Genomic DNA, 20,452 nt, shown 5'->3' with positions numbered 1-20,452 from the left:
AGGAGAAAAAACTTTCTTCGCCAACTTCACAAGTTACAAGAGCCCAACTAATAAATACAATTTCTCAATTGATTTGATATTAGTGCTTGATCAAAAGTGGAAGACTATTGTGATGATTGACGCTCGAAGGAGGGAGAAGATTCGGAAGAAAAAGGCACCACCTTTGAATAAGAAGATAGCCAAGCTTAAAGATATTTTAGTCCAAAATTCTTTTATTACACTTAAAAAAAAAATCTGTTAAATGTCGAAAGTAAGGACAAAATTTAAATACAAGCACAAAAATATCCTATTTGTGTAAATCACCCGCCTAGAGGTGACTCCCTTTTTGGTCCAAAAGAGAATTTGAGAAGGCCAAATAAGATATAAATTGAAATTTAACTGAACTGGAATTAGAAAAAATATAATTGTAAATGAATTTTTGAGCAGCAATTAATGCTCGACCAAGCTTTTAAAAAATATTTTTAAGTATTTTTCTCGAAAATACTTTTCAAAAAGTATTTTTAAAGAAAATTTATTTTTTTATTCTTAAAAATTGCATTTGTTTCTATTCAAAACTTTTTTTCTTCTTCTAAAAGTTGGCTCAAATACCTTGTAAAATGGCAGATTGCCTTGTAATAATCGGGTGTGGGCCTTAAGATTTCAGATGGATTCCACAAATTAGTCCAATATCAAGTTTATTTCAAAATGAGCCCAGAAAAAGTGTTCTTCCCTCTTCATCACCAAACCTATCCAGCTGCTGCTCCGCTACTCCTTCTGGTCTCAAGTAACTGAGTTTTTTTTCTCTCTTTCCAAAATCCAAAAATTTGAGCGAAACAAAACGAAAAGAACGTCCCTTTTCAAACGTATGTTTCCTCCAAGGATTGAGAAAATTAGGGTTTTAACTTTGAAAGGAAGCTTTTGATTTTAGTTGCCGCTAATTCCTCCCGCCAGTCACCGTACCACTCACCGACGGGCCTTCTCTGCCGGAGTTCCAAGTTCGTTGTTGCTGGTTTATTCTCGTTCCTGTAAACTGGTACACTAGCTCCTTCAGTCGTTATCCTTCAGTCAAACTATGTTCTAAGAATTTACATTGGCATAATATTTCTAAGAATTTCAGTCTCTCATTATTATATGATTTGATACCAGCGCTGCTTTCCTTAATTTATTTTGGTTGAAAGTTGATATTCAAAAATATAAATTTAGAATGTAAGCTCCTCAATTGGATGTGGAGTGTAAGCTCTCTATGGGGTATTTTTCATAGGAGGAGTGGCCTGAGCCATTCAGCGCGTTAAGAAGAAAAGTTAGACACTGGTCTTTTCTATTAAGAAACTTGAATAACGAGCTTGTTGCGTTTTGTGTGTACCTAATAATGCGATCATTGATTGTTTTCAAACAGGAGAAGTCATTGAGGCCAAATGTAATGGTGATGTTTATATATATGTTTTTGTGTTTAGCTGATTGTTAACTTTTGAAATTTGAAATATGTATTGAATGTTGATACCTGTTGCTCAGTCTGGTTATTATTGTGTATTAACTTGAGGTCACTGTTCTAGAACTCTGAATCGTGAACCCATTAAGTCTAAATCTTGGATCCACCTCTGTCCTCAACTATGATGACGAGTGGTGATCCTCATCAACATCAGCATCAGCAGCACCAGCCGATGCCACCGCAACAATTCCAGCACCAACACCAGCAACAACATCCTCCACATTTTGGAGAGTTTCCAAGGGGTCCTCAACCTCCACCAGGTCCACCTCCCATGATGCGGCAGCCATCTGCATCCTCCACTACTCTTAATGCTCAGCCACCTGGACCTACTCCTCATCCTTCTTATGATGGTATGTCTTGTTTACCAATGTTTCATCTGCTCTTTTACTTCTCATATTTGAATTGACATGTTTTTTAGCATAGCGTACGACTGGCAGGACGTATTTGGAATCTTGTTGTTATGAACTTAATTTACCGTTGGAAAAAAGAACTACAACAAGTTTTCTTTTTTCTTTTATTTATTTGACCAGTTACCAAAATGCCATTGTGTAATTGATTAATCTGAAAATAAAAATCTTTAAGGGGTAGAAACAGAAATTTGTAAATTGGAAGTAATTTGAAAGGGACAAAGGGAGAGACTAATGTTTAGTGTTCTTTGGGAACAACCTCTTTAGTTGTTATTTGATATAGTTTCTATCTAGTTGGAGAAGAAAGAAAATTTTCAACTCACAGATCACGTTGAACCATTATACCAATTATCATTTTCACTTTGTAAGAGAAGCAAGATAAAGGCAGAATGTTGGAAGCAGTAAGAAGGTTAATAGGCAATTTCCTCATCACTTCTCTGTTTCTTGTTATCTGATTCAGCAGCAAATTTTGATGTCCTTTTCAAATCTTACCCACAAAACGACTGATAACAACTATGAGGCTATGATTGTCTCATATGATCAAATCCACATAGGACCTGCCATTTCTTATTGTTTGGGTAAGTGTAGGTCGAATCCTCTTTTTGATAATAGTTGAAGAGAGGATGAATGTTACCTTGGTTCTTAGGGACTTACTTTTGCTTTGATGAGACATTACTGGACTGAATTCTGATGGGTACTAATTTTTTATTCTTTTCCTTATATTTGCAGCTCATGCTGACAGTTTTGCTGCAAAGAGAATGAGAAAAATTGGTCAAAGAAGAGCAGTTGATTACACTAGTACAGTTTTAAGATATATGCAGGTAATAACTGTTGAATGTGGTCTTTTATCCAGAGACCTTCTTATGGAATGTGGTGCAGTAAATGTTCTTCTATATAGTACTACTATATAAATTAGCGCGGGGTTAGATTCATTAGCTGTTGTCCTGTAACAATACGGAATTACGGCAAGTGCAGGCTCATTTCCTCTTTTCTTTCTTTCAAGGGGATAGAACCACGAGCTGTTGTCCAGTCACAATTACGAAAAGTTAGCAAGATTCTTTGTAATCAATTTTAGTCTTGTTGCTATTGACTATATGGATGATTTGCTTCCATTATGTTATGTGCTTAGTTAATTTCATATTGATTCCAAGAGATTATGATTTTAGGTCTACCTCGTTCTATTTTAACAAGTTCAATCATCGTAGGTGTTGCACCTATGGGTTGATGCACTTGATGCGACCTTCTCTTATTTTATTCCTGTTTTTTTGAGATGGAGCTTTCCTTCTCTTATTTTATTCCTATTTGCACTTTCCTTTGAATGTGATCATCTTGAATCCTGTCCATTTCTTGTATGATCACATATCTATCTTAACATCCTCTATGACGCTCAACTCAGGGATATGTTGGGCCTTAAAGACACAACAATCATCCCATATCACATTGTTGGTATCACATTGATTCTATGGCATGAGTTTCTATGTGTTAGGTTCTATGGAACTCCGGCGATATGATTGTATAAATTTTGAAAGGAAGATACGTAGTACTACAATACTTATCATACATTGCTCTTCCAATGGTTAGAGTAGAAAGAGGATGGGATGTATAGTGTTTCGTTAGTACTAGTTCTCAAGTAGCAGTAAATATAGCATGTAGAGTGGTTTATTTGTCTAGTACTAGTATTAATCATACACTCAGGGACATTATAGAGCTTTGCGCTAATTATCTTTCCAGAAGCTGAAATGCCACATATTTTTTGAAGGACTCCAACCTCTTTCCTAGTTCCAGCTCCACAAGAACCAATTACATGGTTCTAATTTGCAGTAGCTAGCACCTGTATGAGCTTTATGTTCTGATATATTATAAGTTGCTGCACTCTTTGGTTGCAATAGCTCTAGGTAATTAGATCTTGTATCTTAAAAATAGGAAAAGAAGTGAGAGCAGGAATTAAAAAGAAGAGAAATTCTTCTAAAAAAAATTTTCTCTCAAAAAGAGGTAGAAAAATGAGAATGAGAAACCAAACTCGTCTTGATTATTTTGTCCATTAATAACTCCAGTTTTGGTCTTTTCTGTGGGCTCGACAACTTGGCAATGGTACTCATAATATTCTTCAACTTCTAAGGTTATCTGGTCCAAAGTTAAGAACCATTGCTTTCCTGCAGATCCGCATGTGGCAGCGCGACTCGAGGGATAGGACAGTGTTACAACCTAGTCCAGCAGCAGCAGTTGATGTCAGTTTGCTCCACTTACAATTTGGTCTTTGATTCTGCATAATTTACTTTAGTTTGTATGATTATATGTTGTGATCTTCCATTACTGATGATATCTATGATAAACTTTTCCTGGGTGAGAAGTAAAAAGAGAAAACCACCCCAACTATATAGTCCTTCAGTTCTTGGTTTGTGCAAAATTCTACCCCAAAGCTATAGTGAACTGCCATTAAAGTAGCAGGAGCCAAAGAAATTGGCTAAAGTTTTGTAGGTTTCAATATGCTTATGTTAAATTATTCAAACTTGTTATTCTGTATTCACAAACATTGTTTTTGAAATAAAAAGAGCATGTGCCATGAGAATAGCATGTCTTTGGAGAACATTTCCCTTATCTGAGGAAAGTTTGAAGAATTGTAATCAGGCAATCTTGAGGAAAGTTAACCATAACATACTTGTAGTCTAGGAAGGTGATCATAGTTCAGTTTTACCTGCATATAATGCTAGTTATAGACTCCAAGAACTCAAGAAGATTCTAGTACCACCTAGTGGACAAAGTTAATTGTTAAGTTTGCAACTTAGATTTCCAAAAAAGTACCAAACTAACACTTAAAGATAATTTGTGTATTCCACATATAATTAGAAGTTTGAAGTCTCCTACCGCTGAACATACTATTACAGCTATTCTCCTGAAACCAGCAAAATAAATGCTAATGGTTCTACAGAAATTCCTGAAAATGTGTTTCTGGTTGCACAAATATAAAAAAAATAAGCAAGATTACATGTTCTTCTAATTTATTTCTTTTAATTATGATTTTTTGTTTGTTCATGGGTGCAGGTATTGCCAGCAGTTGCCTATTTGGATAATCCCTCCACAAGTTTTGCTGCTAAATTTGTTCATACATCTCTAAATAAAAACCGTTGTTCAATCAATTGTGTTGCGGTGAGTTGAAGGATTCTTTTTGGCCCTCTATCATTCGTTTGTACTTTTGTTGTGTATATCTTTGGTTCCGTGTTGGCAATTGAATTACTATATCCAGCAGCACGCATGCACCTATCTACATATGCCCATGAGCTACTTGATACTCCTCCCGTCCCTATTAATGTGACACTTTCTCCTTTTTACGACGTCCAAAATGTTTGACACTGTTCCATTTCTATACAACTCTCAAAACTGTTCAGAATTCAAACTTGTTAAATTTATCAAAGTTTAAATTTTGATGTTAATATCTTTCTATCAAACTGGCTTTTCCAACATTACTTGTAAATACTCTGTTCCTCCTTCGCTAATATATAAGTCAAATAAACATATTAAACTGCATGTCGAATCAAACACCGCCATAGTAAAATGGAATGGAGGGAGTAATATTTATTAGTAAAATCGTTCAATCATGGTTTTTTCTTCAAAGCATCAAGTGTCTGAAATATTCACGTAGTTCCAAGGCCTTGATTAATTGCATGAATCGGGATCCTTGAAACATGATTTGTGCTATCCAACTCTTTTTGGGATGATTTTGTTTTTCACTGGGAAGTACTAGTTTCTTATCTTGGTAGAGCTCTTTGTATTTGGTTTATTCTGACAAGCAACTCTCTGGGAAGTAAATGGATAAAAAAACATGGAAGGATTTATCTTGTCACATGTTGTAGTTTGAATTCTAATAGCCTCTTGGGGCCGCTTTTATGCCATTATCACTCTAAAGCAACTGTTAATAGAATTAAAGCAGATCCAGCTAGCATTATGACACAAGATGTAGAACTAAAGTTTTCCGAGTCTCTCTCTCTCTCTCTCTCTCTCTCTCTCGGTTGTGTCACACCCTCTGTGCATTTCTTCTTCTAAATTTTTATTCTCTTATTCAAACATTTTCTCTTGAATCACATAAAGTGGACTCCTAGTGGGCGGCGCCTCATTACTGGATCTCATAGTGGTGAATTCACACTCTGGAATGGGCAGTCGTTTAACTTTGAAATGATACTTCAGGTATGAATCTGGGGTTGTGAATTTCAGATGTTAGTACGTGACAACCGAATTGGATGGACAATGTAACATGTTTCATGTGCAGGCTCATGATCAAGCAGTTAGGTCAATGATATGGAGCCACAATGATAACTGGATGGTCACTGGTGATGATGGGGGCACAATAAAGTAAATAAATGCTTGGAACAATCTGCATTTCACACTGTCAGTATCTATGTTGTGTTTTTCTTTCCCTTCTGTGAATTTGCGTCTGTATCATGTGGCAGGTATTGGCAAACCAATATGAATAATGTCAAAGCCAATAAGAATGCACATAAAGAATCAGTACGGGGATTAAGGTAATTATTCTAAATGATGTGACTTGGTTTTAAAAGATTTTATGTATAACTTGGGGTTTAATTACTTTTTAGTTTTCTCTATCAACACATTTGCATCAGTAAATGTATTTTTAGGGTATATATGATGTTAGGTGGCTTGCTAAGTCTTATCTTTTTTGAACAGCTTCTGTAGTACAGATTTAAAATTCTGCTCCTGTTCTGATGACACAACTGTTAAAGTATGGGACTTTGCAAGGTGCCAAGAAGAGCGCTCATTATCTGGTAATGTCCCTCAAGCTGTTTATTAAAAAGATTGCAGATTCAAGCTGAAAGTGATGGTTGACTGCGTATCAGTGATACTATGCTAAAGCGACATTTTTGGTTTTCTAAATAATAATAACATGCATACTGCTGTAATGCTTTTACCTGTCAGATGGCGCTCTGCCTTCCATTACTTCTTGCTTCTGTAATCACTGTTATGACATGTTTAAACATGTGTTCTGGTAAAAGTTTACTATTAATGGGAAATTTTGTTCCAAAGAATGCACTAGCAATAACTCTTCAATTTTGCCATCAACACTTACTTATGTACCAGTTAACTTAAGCGTGAGTGGCCTAAGAATAGTTCCTCATGTCACTTGAACTCAGGCAGGCCATGGTTGGGATGTGAAGAGTGTTGATTGGCACCCTACAAAGTCTCTATTAGTCTCAGGTATATGCATTTTACTTCTCTTCTTTTCTTTGGAACTGTTCTGAGCAGTTACTGACTTACAGTCGCTCTATGATTCATTGTTTTGTCCTGCTTGCAGGTGGAAAAGATAATCTTGTTAAACTTTGGGATGCCAAGTCAGGGAAGGAGCTTTCGTCATTGTCAGTCAAAAACTGCTCTCCTTAAATCTGCAATGTTACTATTTCTATCCACTTGGGACTTCATAAAAAAGAAGAGCTATAATTTTTTAGCAATAACATGGATGCTGTGTTCTGTTTGCAGTCACGGGCATAAGAATACTGTTCTGTGTGTAAAGTGGAATCAAAACGGTAACTGGGTCCTTACTGCTTCCAAAGATCAAATTATCAAGGTAGGTTGTTCCATTTCTTCCTTTCCCAGGAGGTGCTAATGCAGTTAAAGCAATTACGATGAGATATTTTAATGGCTGGTTTGTGAATGATATAGATCTTTTTTTCTGATTTGCACGCAATGATGTGTGGTATAAATTGGTTGCTCATGAGCATATATCTCAAACTTTGTTTCACAAATTCATTATTCTGAAATTGCATGGCAATTGACAAAAGTATTAAGCATATACTTGTTCCATAAATAGATTTGTATGTATAGCTACTTCAGTCTCACATTTGAATTTCTCTTACATTCTACGTTCCCGAAATGGATCCTGTCAAATATTTCACATTTTCTATGATTATCTCTATTTCAGGTATTTGGGGAATCCTCCTTAATAGACTAAATATTCCTATTATGTCAATGCCAATAATCAATGTTATTATCTATGAATTTGAGCTTTTTGGTATTTTCTGTTTCTTCGGATGATATGATGGGTCAACCATTGAGGGTCTCCTATCCCTCTCATTCCAGATTGTCCCTGAAAAAAAAAAAGACTTTGCAGCACTATATTTGAGTCGTAGTTGATCTCGAAAAGTTTTACTCTTTGTTTCTCATTTTAAGATTACAAATCAAATCTCATTTTCTCCCCCCTAAATCTTGATTTTGTTAGGTTTCACTTACTGGTAAGAGTCTTGCCACAAGAATAAGCATCAACCTGAAGTTGCTGATTTCAGTTGAAATGTTTATTTTGTTTTTTTTTTCCTTCTATTGAGTTGTGCTCTGAGGTATTTGAAGTTTTAGGGTCGTGTGATTTTTAGCAGTGTTCAGTCAGTTTCTTTAAATCTGTAACTTTGGGATTTGAGAAGGCTTGCTAAAATTTCTTTTTAGAGTGTCGGCAGCAACCAACTAGCATTTCTAGCTTAGTTTTTAGCTGCAACTACTTCTTCACAGCAAGTGTATTGCTACTTATTACTTCTCTGGTTCTGGCCGCAGTAGTCATTTTCTTATTTGGTTAGGAAGGAAGAACAAAGCTGACATTCATATGAATGTTAATCACGTGCTAACGAGAAAACCTGCAAATGGTGTAGATTATTATCATGTCAATGTGTGCAAGGGATTGTATTTTGTCGTCGTAACATTCTGTTTCATTTCAGCTTTATGACATAAGGGCTATGAAGGAGCTTGAATCATTCCGGGGACATCAGAAGGATGTGACATGTAAGAATTACCTTTTTGTTTATGTGTATATATCTTATGCCATGCTTACAGCACGAGCATGTCAAGTAGCGACCAGGTTATGGACTCGGATGAAAAATTTGTAGTTAGTATGCTGGTATTATTCAGTAAATTTCACCAAGGTATTATTAGAAAAAGAAATTTTAGATCACGTCGACTAAAAGCAAATAATATAATTGGGGATAGTTGCTGAATTGTTTTTTCTGGATAAAAATCTGGGTTGTTAATCGCGTTTAGTTTTTCCTACTATCTATGTCATGCAGAAATCTTTGTGCTTCTTTATTTTGTCCCTTCAGATAATAATCACTCTTATTGTTCCACTTATTGTCTTGTTCCTCCACCATGCTTCCATGGTCGACTTTCAACTGTTTGTGATACTTGCTAATTGCCTGTTTATTTTCATGTAACTGTGACAGCATTGGCCTGGCATCCGTTTCATGAAGAGTATTTCGTTAGCGGAAGCTTTGATGGTTCAATATTTCATTGGCTTGTGGGGTAAGTTCCTTGAAAATTCTTTCACTATCATCTATAAATTAGTTGTGCTGGCTCCTTTAGTTTTTGGGCATCTCTTGTGCGTTCAAAATATCGTTATATGACCTGGTTTAGAACATTAATCTTGATATTTTTTACTTCTGTCAACTGTGCGCCATTGGAATGACAGTTTTTATTTGATGAAGTGACAGGATAGCTATAGATCAGAGGAAGTGTTACTAATTGCTGTGCCATAACATTAACCTTTTCTTTGTGCACTTTTGGCACCATTTAATAAAACTGAAGTTTGGTACTCCTCGCACTTTTTGGCTGGATTTCAAGTTGGGAAGAATGACAAATGACGATTCAGAATGAATGTTATTGCTAATAGCCTAGACTAGTCAAGGAAACTTATGAGATGAAAAATTCTCTGTTATTCTTGGCAAAAAGAAGTGGACATCGGAGATAAGATAGGGAACCTAGTTTTCTCTTTCAATTGCTCCTCTTAGCATGTGTATCTTTACTTCATCGAGCTGTCATAACTTATAAAAACCAAAAAATCGACATGCATGGTTGTTCTATGTGAAGTTGGTAGAATGGTTATTCTCTTGTTTTCCTTTCTCCTCGGAAAGTGTCAGATCTGTGTCCCGAACTTGTGCGCTCTGGGAAGAATCATCTCCCTTCACTCAAATCCTTTTTATTTGCTATTCCCATAAGAGATGGACTTGCATATTTTTTGTCATATGAATGTTGCTCGATTTTTATTGAATAAACAGGCTTCTTTCGCTTCAAATCAAAAAATTCTTTCTACCCAGTATTGAGTCAGTGCAGGATCATCCTGCAGTTTCTGTAAAATGTGGGGAATAAATGAGCCATCTGGGCTACTTAGTCTGTCAACCTCAACCAAACATGTGATGAGATAGTTTGGAATGTGATTTCTCACTTATAATATGAACCCATGAAGACAATTAACTTTTATTATTCTGATCCCACCATTTCCCCCTATTATCAGTGATTCAGATAGCTTCTAATAATTTTGTCTCTCTTGGCTTTTTGATGCTCTACCCACAGGCATGAAGCTCCTCAAGTTGAAATTACAAATGCACATGAAACTGGTGTTTGGGATCTTGCATGGCACCCCATTGGCTATCTCCTTTGCAGGTTATACTGCATTTTCTTAAACGGCAGCTCTGTTGTTAAGTGCCGTTTATTACGTTTGTACTTGTCTCCACTTGAACAAAACAATTTTCTAAAATGCTAATTGTTAGAATTCTTCTCATAAACTGGTGTGCTTTTCTTCTATGCCTTGCATATTTAGACATCTGGTCGATCCATTGTGGTTGTTACTGGATATTGTTTTGAAGTTTTTTGTGTTAGTGTTGCTTGGACCTATGGTGCTGAATCTGCTTCTTACTATGACAAAAATAAGCTGAAGCTGATTTCGAGAACATGTTATATTTTACCCTGCAATTCTATGCTCCTGTAAAAAACGGAAGCATTCCCGAAATTTTGCTCTTTTTTCGTTTTCTTATAGAAGAGGTTCTTTAAATTCTGTTTTATTTTCTCTTTTCATCTCTGATAAGCTACTTGTAATCTTATACTATGCTTGTTCTTTCCACCTAATGTCTATTAGTTTTGAATTGTCCTTTTACTGTGGATAGACCACGTGTTTGTGAGTAATTATAGTTGTACATCTGACTTTGTCTTTTATCCGCACTAAGAAGTTTATCGGTCAGAGGCTGTGGGGATGACGGCTTCTGCTGTTGTAGTTCTTAAGTGTTTGTGCGGGCTCTCAACTTTCTTTCTCCATTAATTTCATGTTTCCAACAAGGTGACTCTGATGCAGATATAAGTCTGAAGTTATATTGGTTGTGTGTATGTAATTTAGTTGTGTGTTCGACTATGGCCTTCGCTTATGTAGTAACTTCCTTTTGCTCTCGTGTATCTTGGCTTTAACTCCCATCTAGGGAACTTATCAAGCATATGTACAATTAGGAATAGCTTATATTAGGCAAAATGGTTTAATGGCCCCTAAACTTGCACCGTATTTTAAAGCCGGCATATCAACTCCTGATTCTTCCATTTGACACCTCAAGCCAATCGATTGCATATAAATAAACGCCTCTTACTGTTGAATATGCTTATGTGGCATTGGTCCAGATGGTGTGGCTAAAGTGCGTGCAATTCAGAATTAAAAGGAGCGTGAGTGTGATATTTTTTATTTTAAAAAGGTTAAAATTAGGGGAAAAAATTATACATAGCAAGAAAAGATAAGAAAATAAAAAGAAAAGAAAAAACTTGCCCTCTCCCCTACCCCTCACCTGTTTATGTTTCTTTTCCCTTCCCCATTCTCATCCGCCCCCAACCTCACCCAATTTTTTCTCTCTCCAACTCCTATCTTCCCCCCACCCCTTTTCTTCTCGTTCCATCACCAATGATATTAACGCCACTCACTACTACCGCTAACAAAACTCCTCTATAAAACCCAGGCAACAAAGAAAAATAACGAGGTTTGTCCGGAAATTTCTCTGTCAATTCTCTCTCACATCAAGTCCCCTCTCTCATTTCTGTATCCATCTCAGACCGGAAAATTGTCGAGTTTTGGCTGGAAAATTCCTATGTTTCAGTCCTTCCTCTTCTTAATTTATTTTGGGTATTCTCGCTTTCTCTTTCTCTTGAACATTAATGGATCCAAGTTCTTGAATTCCCTCTGCTTGAATCACTGCAAGTTGGATGCTTTTGTTGTTTTAAGGAACAGTACTTTGATAGCAAATCTCAATGGGTTTATAGTGGTTGTATTCTCTCTATTTTATTAACTACTATTAGTACTAAAAGGTTGGATTTTCCTATTTGTAGCTGAGATTAGTCTTGTGGTGGCTGAGATTTTTTATTTCGCGATGCTGGCTGAGAATTGAGATTAGAGGTGAAAGGTCGTTTCCAGTGGTGGCATGGTTTACTGTGTATAGGTGAAAGGGGTAGAAGAAATAGTGAAGGAAATTAACAAAGAAGAAATTAAAATTTTGATAACTTAATTTTTGCAAAACAGGACTCACAAATGACAAATGTCAAGTATAATGGTCTAAGCATATGACCTGTACTTCATGTCTGGCAATTGAGCTACACGCTCTGAAGAAGGGGTTTATTATGTGTAGTTTTATTGAGCTGAGGTGTTAAAATGGGAAAGTCGAGAGTTGATAAACCGGCCTTTTAAAATTGGTGCAAGTTTAAGGGGCAATTAGGCCATTCTGCCCTTTTATTATAGTGTGTCAAATTTGAGGCACTTATAGTTACGCTGAAAATAGTTTTGTTGGAAGATGTTAGAAAAGGTGGTAAGATATGTATATTGGTTTATCTAATGTCATTTTATTGAGTAAAATTTATCATATATCCAAAGTAGCAATTATTTCATACGGTAAAGGTCTTCTTTCCAGAGCAGCCCCCCCCCCCCCCCATGTCACCCTGTTTCTGCCTCAGTCTCAAAGAAAAATATAAACTAAAAGAGTAGGGAAAGGTTATCTTAAGTGCAACATGAATTGAGAATAACTGAACGTTTTCTTTTTCTTGTTAAAGGGTGAAGTCGTGGTTTGTATTGTACACCATTTTTCTAGTACAGAATCGATGTTGAATTCTGATATGAAAGTGCATTATTGACTATTGATATCACATTTGTTGAAAAAATATTTCATTATTATCGTAGAGGTTAATAGATTCTCCTAAGTGAACTATCTCATTTAGATTTTGTATCAACCTTTCTTGGGCAGGTAGCTTTATGTGTGCTTACTTGTATTTAGCTTTTTAGGCCTGATCATGTTTATATTTATTTAAATCTTGCAGAACCTCCCTCCAGTGGAGTTATATTTTCTCCCTTCCTCTATCTACGTGTATGCCGAATTGCATGTCACTGTCTTTCAGTGGCTGTTTCAAGCTTTTCTTGCTGTGTTCTTTCCTTTATCATTCTCGTTAGAACTAAGGAGGTCCTTAAGCTTCTCCATTATATAGTATTCTGCATCTCCACCAACAATAAAACATCTTACTGAAGTAGCCTAAGCAGCTAATCGGTCTTGTTGCTGATGCAGTGGCAGCAATGATCAGACAACAAAGTTCTGGTGCAGAAATAGGCCTGGGGATCCAGCTCGTGATAAATTCAATTTGGGACAACAAGGTTTTTACTAGTTCCTGTCCGTGTTAATGTTATCTTTAATTTTTTTATGCTACTGTTTTATTGTGCTTCAGATTGTGTACCAGTTTGTTGTACATATATCGAGATTCGAGAGCATAGGGCTTTGTAGTAGTGGGGTAAAATCAGCTTGATTTTAAAGAAATTCTTGAAATATTATAATCTTTCTTTTTCTGTAGTCATAGTTAATATTCTTAGTTTGACTATCACTTTCAACTACCAAAGTATACTTCTTAAATAGCCTCAGCACAGGTTTTGTGGTTGATTTCAGGTTTGGGTGATCAAAACAATGTTCTTGGTCGCATGCCTGGTAATTTTCCAGGTCCTGAGCCCCCATCAACTCCTGGAGCATTTGCCTCTGGCTTGTTACGAACTGAGGGTACAATACCTGGAGTTGGAGCTGCATTGCCACTATCGCTTGATTCATCTCAAGGAGAACATAAGTCTTCCATGCCAGTTTCAATGCCTATAGGAGCTCCCCCTCTTCCTCCTGGTCCACATCCATCTCTTCTTGCGGGTAATCAGCAGCAAGCATATCAACAAAACATGCAGCAAGCTCAGCACCCGCAGTCACTACCTCAACAAATGACTTCTCATCCTTTGCAACCATCCAATTTGCCACAGCTACAGCCTCCACATATGCCTCTAATGCCACATCCTCATTTGCCTCGGCCACCACACCAACTACAACAAGTAAACATGCCTGGCCTTCCGTCTTCAATGCCAGGTTCTGGACCCATCCAAGCAATGCCTATCCCTGGTCCAATGGTATGTATCATATTTCTGTGCGTCTTTGTGTCTATTTGCAGATGCATCTTCTTCCCCTTTTTTTCCTGTAGATGTGCCGTGCATATCTTGATTCATCACCTCCTTGGTGCATCTTTAAGTGTAATGCTCTTTCTAATCAAATGGAAATAAATAAGCGTTTAGTGTATTTTTCGTGTAACATGCATTCTGATTGGTATCTCTGTATTTATGTTTGCTTATCTTGATAGATTCTGAATTCATCTTCATTCGAACTCCCCCCTTTTAGTGAGAAGCCTCTTCTTCTCTGTATATTTTCCAGATTCAAAGGGCAGCCTGGTGCACAAAGCATCCGGCATTCACGCAGGGTCGGGAAAGGGCCGCACCCCCAGGGGTGTGATGTAGACAGCCTACCCTAATGCAAGCGTTAGTGGCTAATTCCACGGCGCGAACTAGTGATTGGTCACACAGAAACTAAAAAGAATTCGATATTTTGTGTAGATTTTCCAGATTCATTTTGTGCGAAGTGCTTATAAAAATTTGATATTATAAAATTAGTGTTATGAAACAGAGATTATCTTTTATAGGATTCCAGCTTTATTTTACTGATATTCTAGGTTAAGGCCATAATAATTTCCGAGCCATTAGTCATGCATTTGTATTGAGATGGGAGTTGTAGCCAAATGGGTACAATTTTTCTTTGCACCTGTTGCAGATATAAAATAAATTAGTAAAAGTGTCCCCTATCTGAGAGTTTAAACTTTTAAATTAGACAGTTCACACAGTTCAATGTGGTATTAGAAAAGGCAGAGGGTCCTCAAGTCTTGCCGCCATCGATCTACAAATATTTTCATGTGCTTGGCTCGAGGGGAAAAAATCAGGGTTGCATGTGAGAGGGCAAGGTTTAGTGACATAAGATACATTAATACATGTGTCATTTTTCTAACTACTAAAGTTTTACACGAGACGGTTCACACTTTTCAATTTGCAGGGATCAAATTTCACTAGCATCTTCGTCTCTTCTTGAATAGAGCGGAATTGGTAGCAACTCCGACTACTTTGGAATTGTGGCATATATTTGATTGATTGATACGAAGTGCATTTGCTTGAAGGAAATACATCGAGAGGATCAAGAGGTTATTTCAGCATCACTGATTGGCTGTCTTCTTATTTTCAGGGGATACAAGGTAACATGAATCAGATGGTTCCTCCAATGCCTCAAGGTCATTTTGTGGGCATGCCTTCTGGATCTGGACCACAGGGAAATGTTCCTCCAGGTGGAATGCCAAATGGACTGCCAAACATGCAAGGCCCTCAAAACCCAGGAGGTAATCAGATGTTTCCACCAGGACGAGGCTTCAACAGGCAACAAGCTGGAAAAATGCCGCTCATGCCTGGACATAATCCTTATCAGGTGAGTGGCATGTAAATTGCTTTAACAGACCTAAGAGTGCAGATGTATCAAACCTTTTAGTTAATCATTAGCTATTTATTACCTAGGTTTCCTATTTATTGTTGATTTAAGTTGGGTAGTCGATAGCTGGATTCAAGAGATATTTACAGTCTAAAACTTGTTAGCAATTGTTGTCAGTACTTTCCTAAGCTATTCTCAAAACAAGAAGTCTAGACTGCAACTTCAACTTATGCTAGGGAACTGCAGTTTATATCCATTTCTATAAAAGGACTAAAGGTGGCCGCTGGGTGTGAAGACAAGTAACCCCAGTGAGAATAAGACAAGTAACCCTAGTGAGAGTAAGTCAATGATGTCGTGTTTGGAGATGATTTAGTGCTGGTACTTGTAATACTACTATGATGCCCAGCATATCAAATGCGGGAGGAGTTCTGGGTGATATGAAATATTCTTTGCCGTAAAAAAGTTAGGTATCTATACCTGTCGGCATGGTCGGATCTAGGCGGGCGGAAGGGGGTTGGAACGAACCCCCTTTGCCGGAAAATTATACTGTATATATAGTGTTAAATTTGTTTTCATGGCTATGTATTATATGTTGCATGACTTGCATCTGCTGGCACAAGCCAAAATCTTAGCTCAGTGGTCAAGGGGGTTCAAGTTTTCTATAAGGTTGCATGTTTGATTCCCACAGTGCAGGAATTTTTCTTTCTACTATTTTGCACGGGGTTTTTGTTGGTGTCTGCCTACAGTCAACTTAAGCACACAGTAACTCGTGTAGGTTTTAACCTGGCTATTGTAAAAAAATTAAAGGTCAAAAATAATTTTTTTATGTGTATATATTATATGTTGAATTCCCTTGACACAACCCAATAGTAACCCATATATTTTTCTTTTTGTGTGTGTATTAGTAATAGGAAAAAATAGTTGGTGCTTTGTTATGTTTTGGTTGAAAATTTGTATCTGAACATCTTCCACATCAAGTATACTGTTTTAATACTTTTAGTTAGGATTATTTATTTATTAGTTATTTCTGCAATCATCTTTAGTTCATTTTTTGTTTATTATATTATGACCTTTTTTTTTTTGCTTTTTATTCCTAAAAATGCATTTTACTTTTTTCTTTTGAAAAAGATTCCTTCAAAACAACATACTTCCGCATTAGTTTTGATCCAACATATTTTTAGTTACATTTTTAACGGTAGTGTAGTTTAGGTGTGGATTTAAATTTTTTTGATGAACTCATTTGACGAAATATTCTACTGTTCACTTCTTTAAAATGTTGAACCCCTTGCTCAGAATCATGGATCCGCCACTGCCTGTGGGCTTGCGCAAGCGGCACATAATGGAGTAATAAGAATGGGTCTGACTGAATTTGCTGAAGATAACATCTTCTCATAGTTATTTTGCTCTTCTTGTAGTTGTGATCGATTGCTGGGAATGTTAAAATGTATTTTTTAAGAAGGTGCTGCGAATTATTCAATTTTGTGCCAAAACTGGGATAGTTATGCATAAGAGGGAGAAGCTTTGGTGTTTAAAATGCACATATTTAAGTAACTGTATATTTTTTTAAGGGCATTTTTATACTTCTGGTGAGATAGTTGGGTGGATGAATAATGAATTAGCTCATCTTCGACCTTATGGACTGTATGGCTACTGATGTAATCATGCTTCTTGCACCATCTTTTGTACTTTTCACCACCTCTGTGGTACTCTTCTTATTGAAATTATTTTACCTTTTAAAAAGTTCTTTCAAGGTCATTTTCTGAGCATGAATGCGGATTGCCCTACTTTTCTACGATTTTTACTCAATTAATTTAATCTGGTAGACAGAGTTTTGATTTGTTTCTTCTATTTTTAGGGGGGGTGGACCGGGGCAGTGGAGAGGGCTTGGGGGTAGGCGATGTTATATTCTTTTTGGTGGGGAGACTTCAACTATCATTTGGAGTGGCTGTCTGGTTTAAGACCTTCAGACCAGATGTGTAAAACCATTGTGGCTTTCGCATGACCATCTCTGTCAACTAAAACTGGGAGAGAGAAGGTTATTTTAGTGAGGTGCCTATTCAAACTGCCCACAGTGCTTTGGGCTAGTAGTAAGAGTGCAGCGCGTGCTGTATGATTAGACTCACGAGTTCGAATTATGCCACGAATAAAAGCCTGATAATTAAGTGGAGAAGGGTAGAGGGGAGGGTCCACTGTGCACCAAGTTTCGGCCTTGCCCCAGCTGGCCCTTTGGGATTTCTAGATTATGAATAAATATATATAGCCTGCTCAAACTATCCTGTAAAGTGAAAAGACTTTACTGTAGAATGTATTTACCGGGGAAGCCCAGCAGTTAACGACACTTCTTTAAATAATTTCGCTCTTCCTGCTAGAACTCAATTCATAAGATTGTCCATACTGAGACCTGAAACTCGAGGTCTACCCATTTTTCTCTTCAAACCAGCTGTTTCTTTGCTTGTTTTTCTCACCCTATCTCCCGATACACTGCTCAAAAGCCAACAAAGATAATGATATGAAGGAATGTATCCTATTGTGCATGTGAAATGTTGAAACCTGAGGAGGATTAATGTGTACTTTGATGAGCTTCTATCCTGCATAAATTCTCTCTTTTTTCTTGGTACTACTTGTTAGTACTTAACCTGTGGGATAATTTATTTTCTGTCTCTTAGCTGCGTATATGTTTTAACCGACTCTAATGTGAAATATTTGTTGACTTTTGAAACTTGAAAATTTGCTTTTTGGGCTGTTTGATTTGATGAATTCTCCAGTTACATGTCATTTCCTTTATTTTTCTTTTTTCTCTTTCCAGCAATCCGGAAATCCAAATACACCTGGAATGCACATGCAGTCAAACTTCGGTCTTCAATCTGGAATGCCTCCGCCATTGCCACCGGGGCCGCCTCCACATAATCAAGGACATCAATAGGCCATTGTTTATAGGCTCTTTCGAGTGTAACGAGCTTTGTTCAAGTTGTCTGTTGAAAATATCTTCTCTGCACTAGTTTGAATTTCATTTGAGACTATTAGACTGCATCTCTGTATTTTCTTAGATGTATTTTTAGATAATTTACTGAATTTTTAATTCGGTGAAATATTTTGAGCACTTTAACTTTACAAATTCTTTGTGATGCTTGGGTTAACATTTTCACACTTTAGTATTCTCTGTTAATCATTACCTGCCCAAAAAAAATAAAATTCCGTCAACATATATAAATATATGATAAATATACATGTACAAAGGTACTGCCAAGCAATCTTTTGAAGCACGATACAGTGTTGTTAAAAGTGTGGGAAAGATACTCCGAGAGCTTCTTTCAGTCTATAAAGAACTTTGACATGACATACATTATACATAGCGTCTTTCAATATTTCATTCAGCTGCCCAGACATTCTTTTCAGGTTATGTTGAGCATACTCGTTGAGTCGTTATTAAGTTGTATAAAATAATTCAAATCAAACTGCCTTTTCACAAATATGGTATTAGTAATTATCAAAACTCATATACTTCTTTAAAGTCTTCTTACTCAGAAAATTTCAAGGCTTTCAACTGATCTGAAATTGCAAATAGTATCTTCTGAATAGCTTGTATGCTTAAAACGAGTTATAAATAGAGTAGTTTGTGGCTATTCAGGACTGGAACTTTTGAATTTTTGTATGTGGTAGCGGATGGTGAGACGAGAGATTTAAATCCCATCTTGAATGCATACACCACTGCAAGGAGGGCGGGACTAAACCAAGAGTTAGACTAAGATAATAGAAGACAATAATGAAATTTCTCCTAAAAGGAATTGCTTGGTATTCATCCATAATGCTATGCACGAGTCAATTAGGCGCAAAGCCTTCAATAACAAAAAAGAATTTTTCTAATTGAAGTGTTTAGTTTCTGTATTGACAGAGATATTATTGTAAAAGTCATGCCAATATATAGCTTGAGCCAAGCAGCTTGACATTCCTTACACCTTGTCCAGAAGGTGAAATAATCCTCATATTCCTCAGCATTCTGATTTTCCTCATTCTCATCCTCATGTTCCGCATACTCTTCCTCAAAGTCCTAATACTAATTCAAACCCCTTAGGCAATTGGGGACAAATAGACTAGAGCCCTTTCTTTCAGCAAGCACACTTCCTCCTCCATTGGTACATGGTAAAGTTGTGCATAATTCAACTTAAACTTTTACATCTTGTCCACACCGTCCACACAAGTGGCATCTCCTCCACCATGAGCTTCACAGATAGGGTACTGCATATCAGAGGAGAACGCGTTACGTTAATGATCAGAGGGTTGTCCAAGGGCGATGAGACCAGACTAGTAAACTCGACTTTTCCGAATATGAAATGTCTTCTTAGATCAGATTCCCTTAGAACTATGTTCCCCCTGTGGCGATCTAATGTAACAACGTAACTTGGAAATAGCTTCCTTGATAACGAAATATAAGACGCCCCTTTCGTGACTCAGCATGGCGTTCATGGGGAATTCACGACAAAGTGAATCACAACCTCAAAACAAGGTGTTGGAGCACAAGATTCTCTAGAGGGGCTCAATAAAATTAGTATCTAAAGTCAAATTTTAAAAGATGTCTAATTTACAGCCTGGAGACGAAATATAAGATATTCCTCACGTGGCTCAGCATGGCGGCATTAATTCTGCCTTTTAAGGGTATGTTGATCAATTGGATGCTGAATAACTGTTTTACTATCTCGAAGCTCGACCAAATGAACTAATAACTCCCCTTTTTCTAATTTTTCTTATAGGAGGATTTTTGAACTCCATCACAAACACGAATAAAATCCTTATCTGTTATCAATCTTTCGTGCATGTCACGGCCCATTTCCCATCATAGGCCGTGATGACGCCAAATGCAGCCGTTAAGCAAGCCAACAATTAAATCAACACGCCGATAGTTAGTTCATTTCGCATCTTGAAACAAACAATGAAATAAATAAGCGAAGTTTTTACGTTTTTGTAGAATTTGTTTTGATATT

The 20,452-nt window shown here is 36.8% G+C and overlaps 1 protein-coding gene across 1 annotated transcript; it reads left to right on the top strand.

Moving 5' to 3' along the window:
• Positions 1 to 685: 685 nt before the first annotated feature.
• LOC104232186 (flowering time control protein FY) lies at positions 686 to 18,588 on the top strand. The gene is made up of 19 exons (XM_009785320.2): positions 686 to 1,012; positions 1,533 to 1,818; positions 2,605 to 2,696; positions 4,035 to 4,103; positions 4,918 to 5,022; positions 5,962 to 6,057; positions 6,140 to 6,222; positions 6,321 to 6,392; positions 6,556 to 6,653; positions 7,024 to 7,083; positions 7,181 to 7,241; positions 7,363 to 7,450; positions 8,586 to 8,649; positions 9,084 to 9,162; positions 10,210 to 10,299; positions 13,215 to 13,300; positions 13,587 to 14,083; positions 15,237 to 15,473; positions 18,280 to 18,588. Exons 2-19 carry the CDS (start codon positions 1,590 to 1,592, stop codon positions 18,394 to 18,396), a joined length of 2,223 nt encoding a protein of 740 aa, XP_009783622.1. The 5' UTR covers positions 686 to 1,012; positions 1,533 to 1,589; the 3' UTR covers positions 18,397 to 18,588.
• Positions 18,589 to 20,452: the final 1,864 nt, after the last annotated feature.

This window comes from Nicotiana sylvestris, chromosome 8, assembly GCF_000393655.2.
Source record: "Nicotiana sylvestris chromosome 8, ASM39365v2, whole genome shotgun sequence".
In the NCBI taxonomy this organism is placed as follows: Eukaryota; Viridiplantae; Streptophyta; class Magnoliopsida; order Solanales; family Solanaceae; genus Nicotiana; species Nicotiana sylvestris.
Note: the sequence above shows the minus strand (reverse complement) of the source record. Positions and strands in the feature narration are given on the sequence as shown.

Coding starts and splice junctions, on each gene's coding strand:
- LOC104232186 (XM_009785320.2), top strand. CDS start 1,590: ATGATGACGAGTGGTGATCCTCATCAACATCAGCATCAGCAGCACCAG. Junction 7,242..7,362: donor GGGAAGGAGCTTTCGTCATT/GTCAGTCAAAAA, acceptor TTCTGTTTGCAG/TCACGGGCATAAGAATACTG. Junction 7,451..8,585: donor CCAAAGATCAAATTATCAAG/GTAGGTTGTTCC, acceptor GTTTCATTTCAG/CTTTATGACATAAGGGCTAT.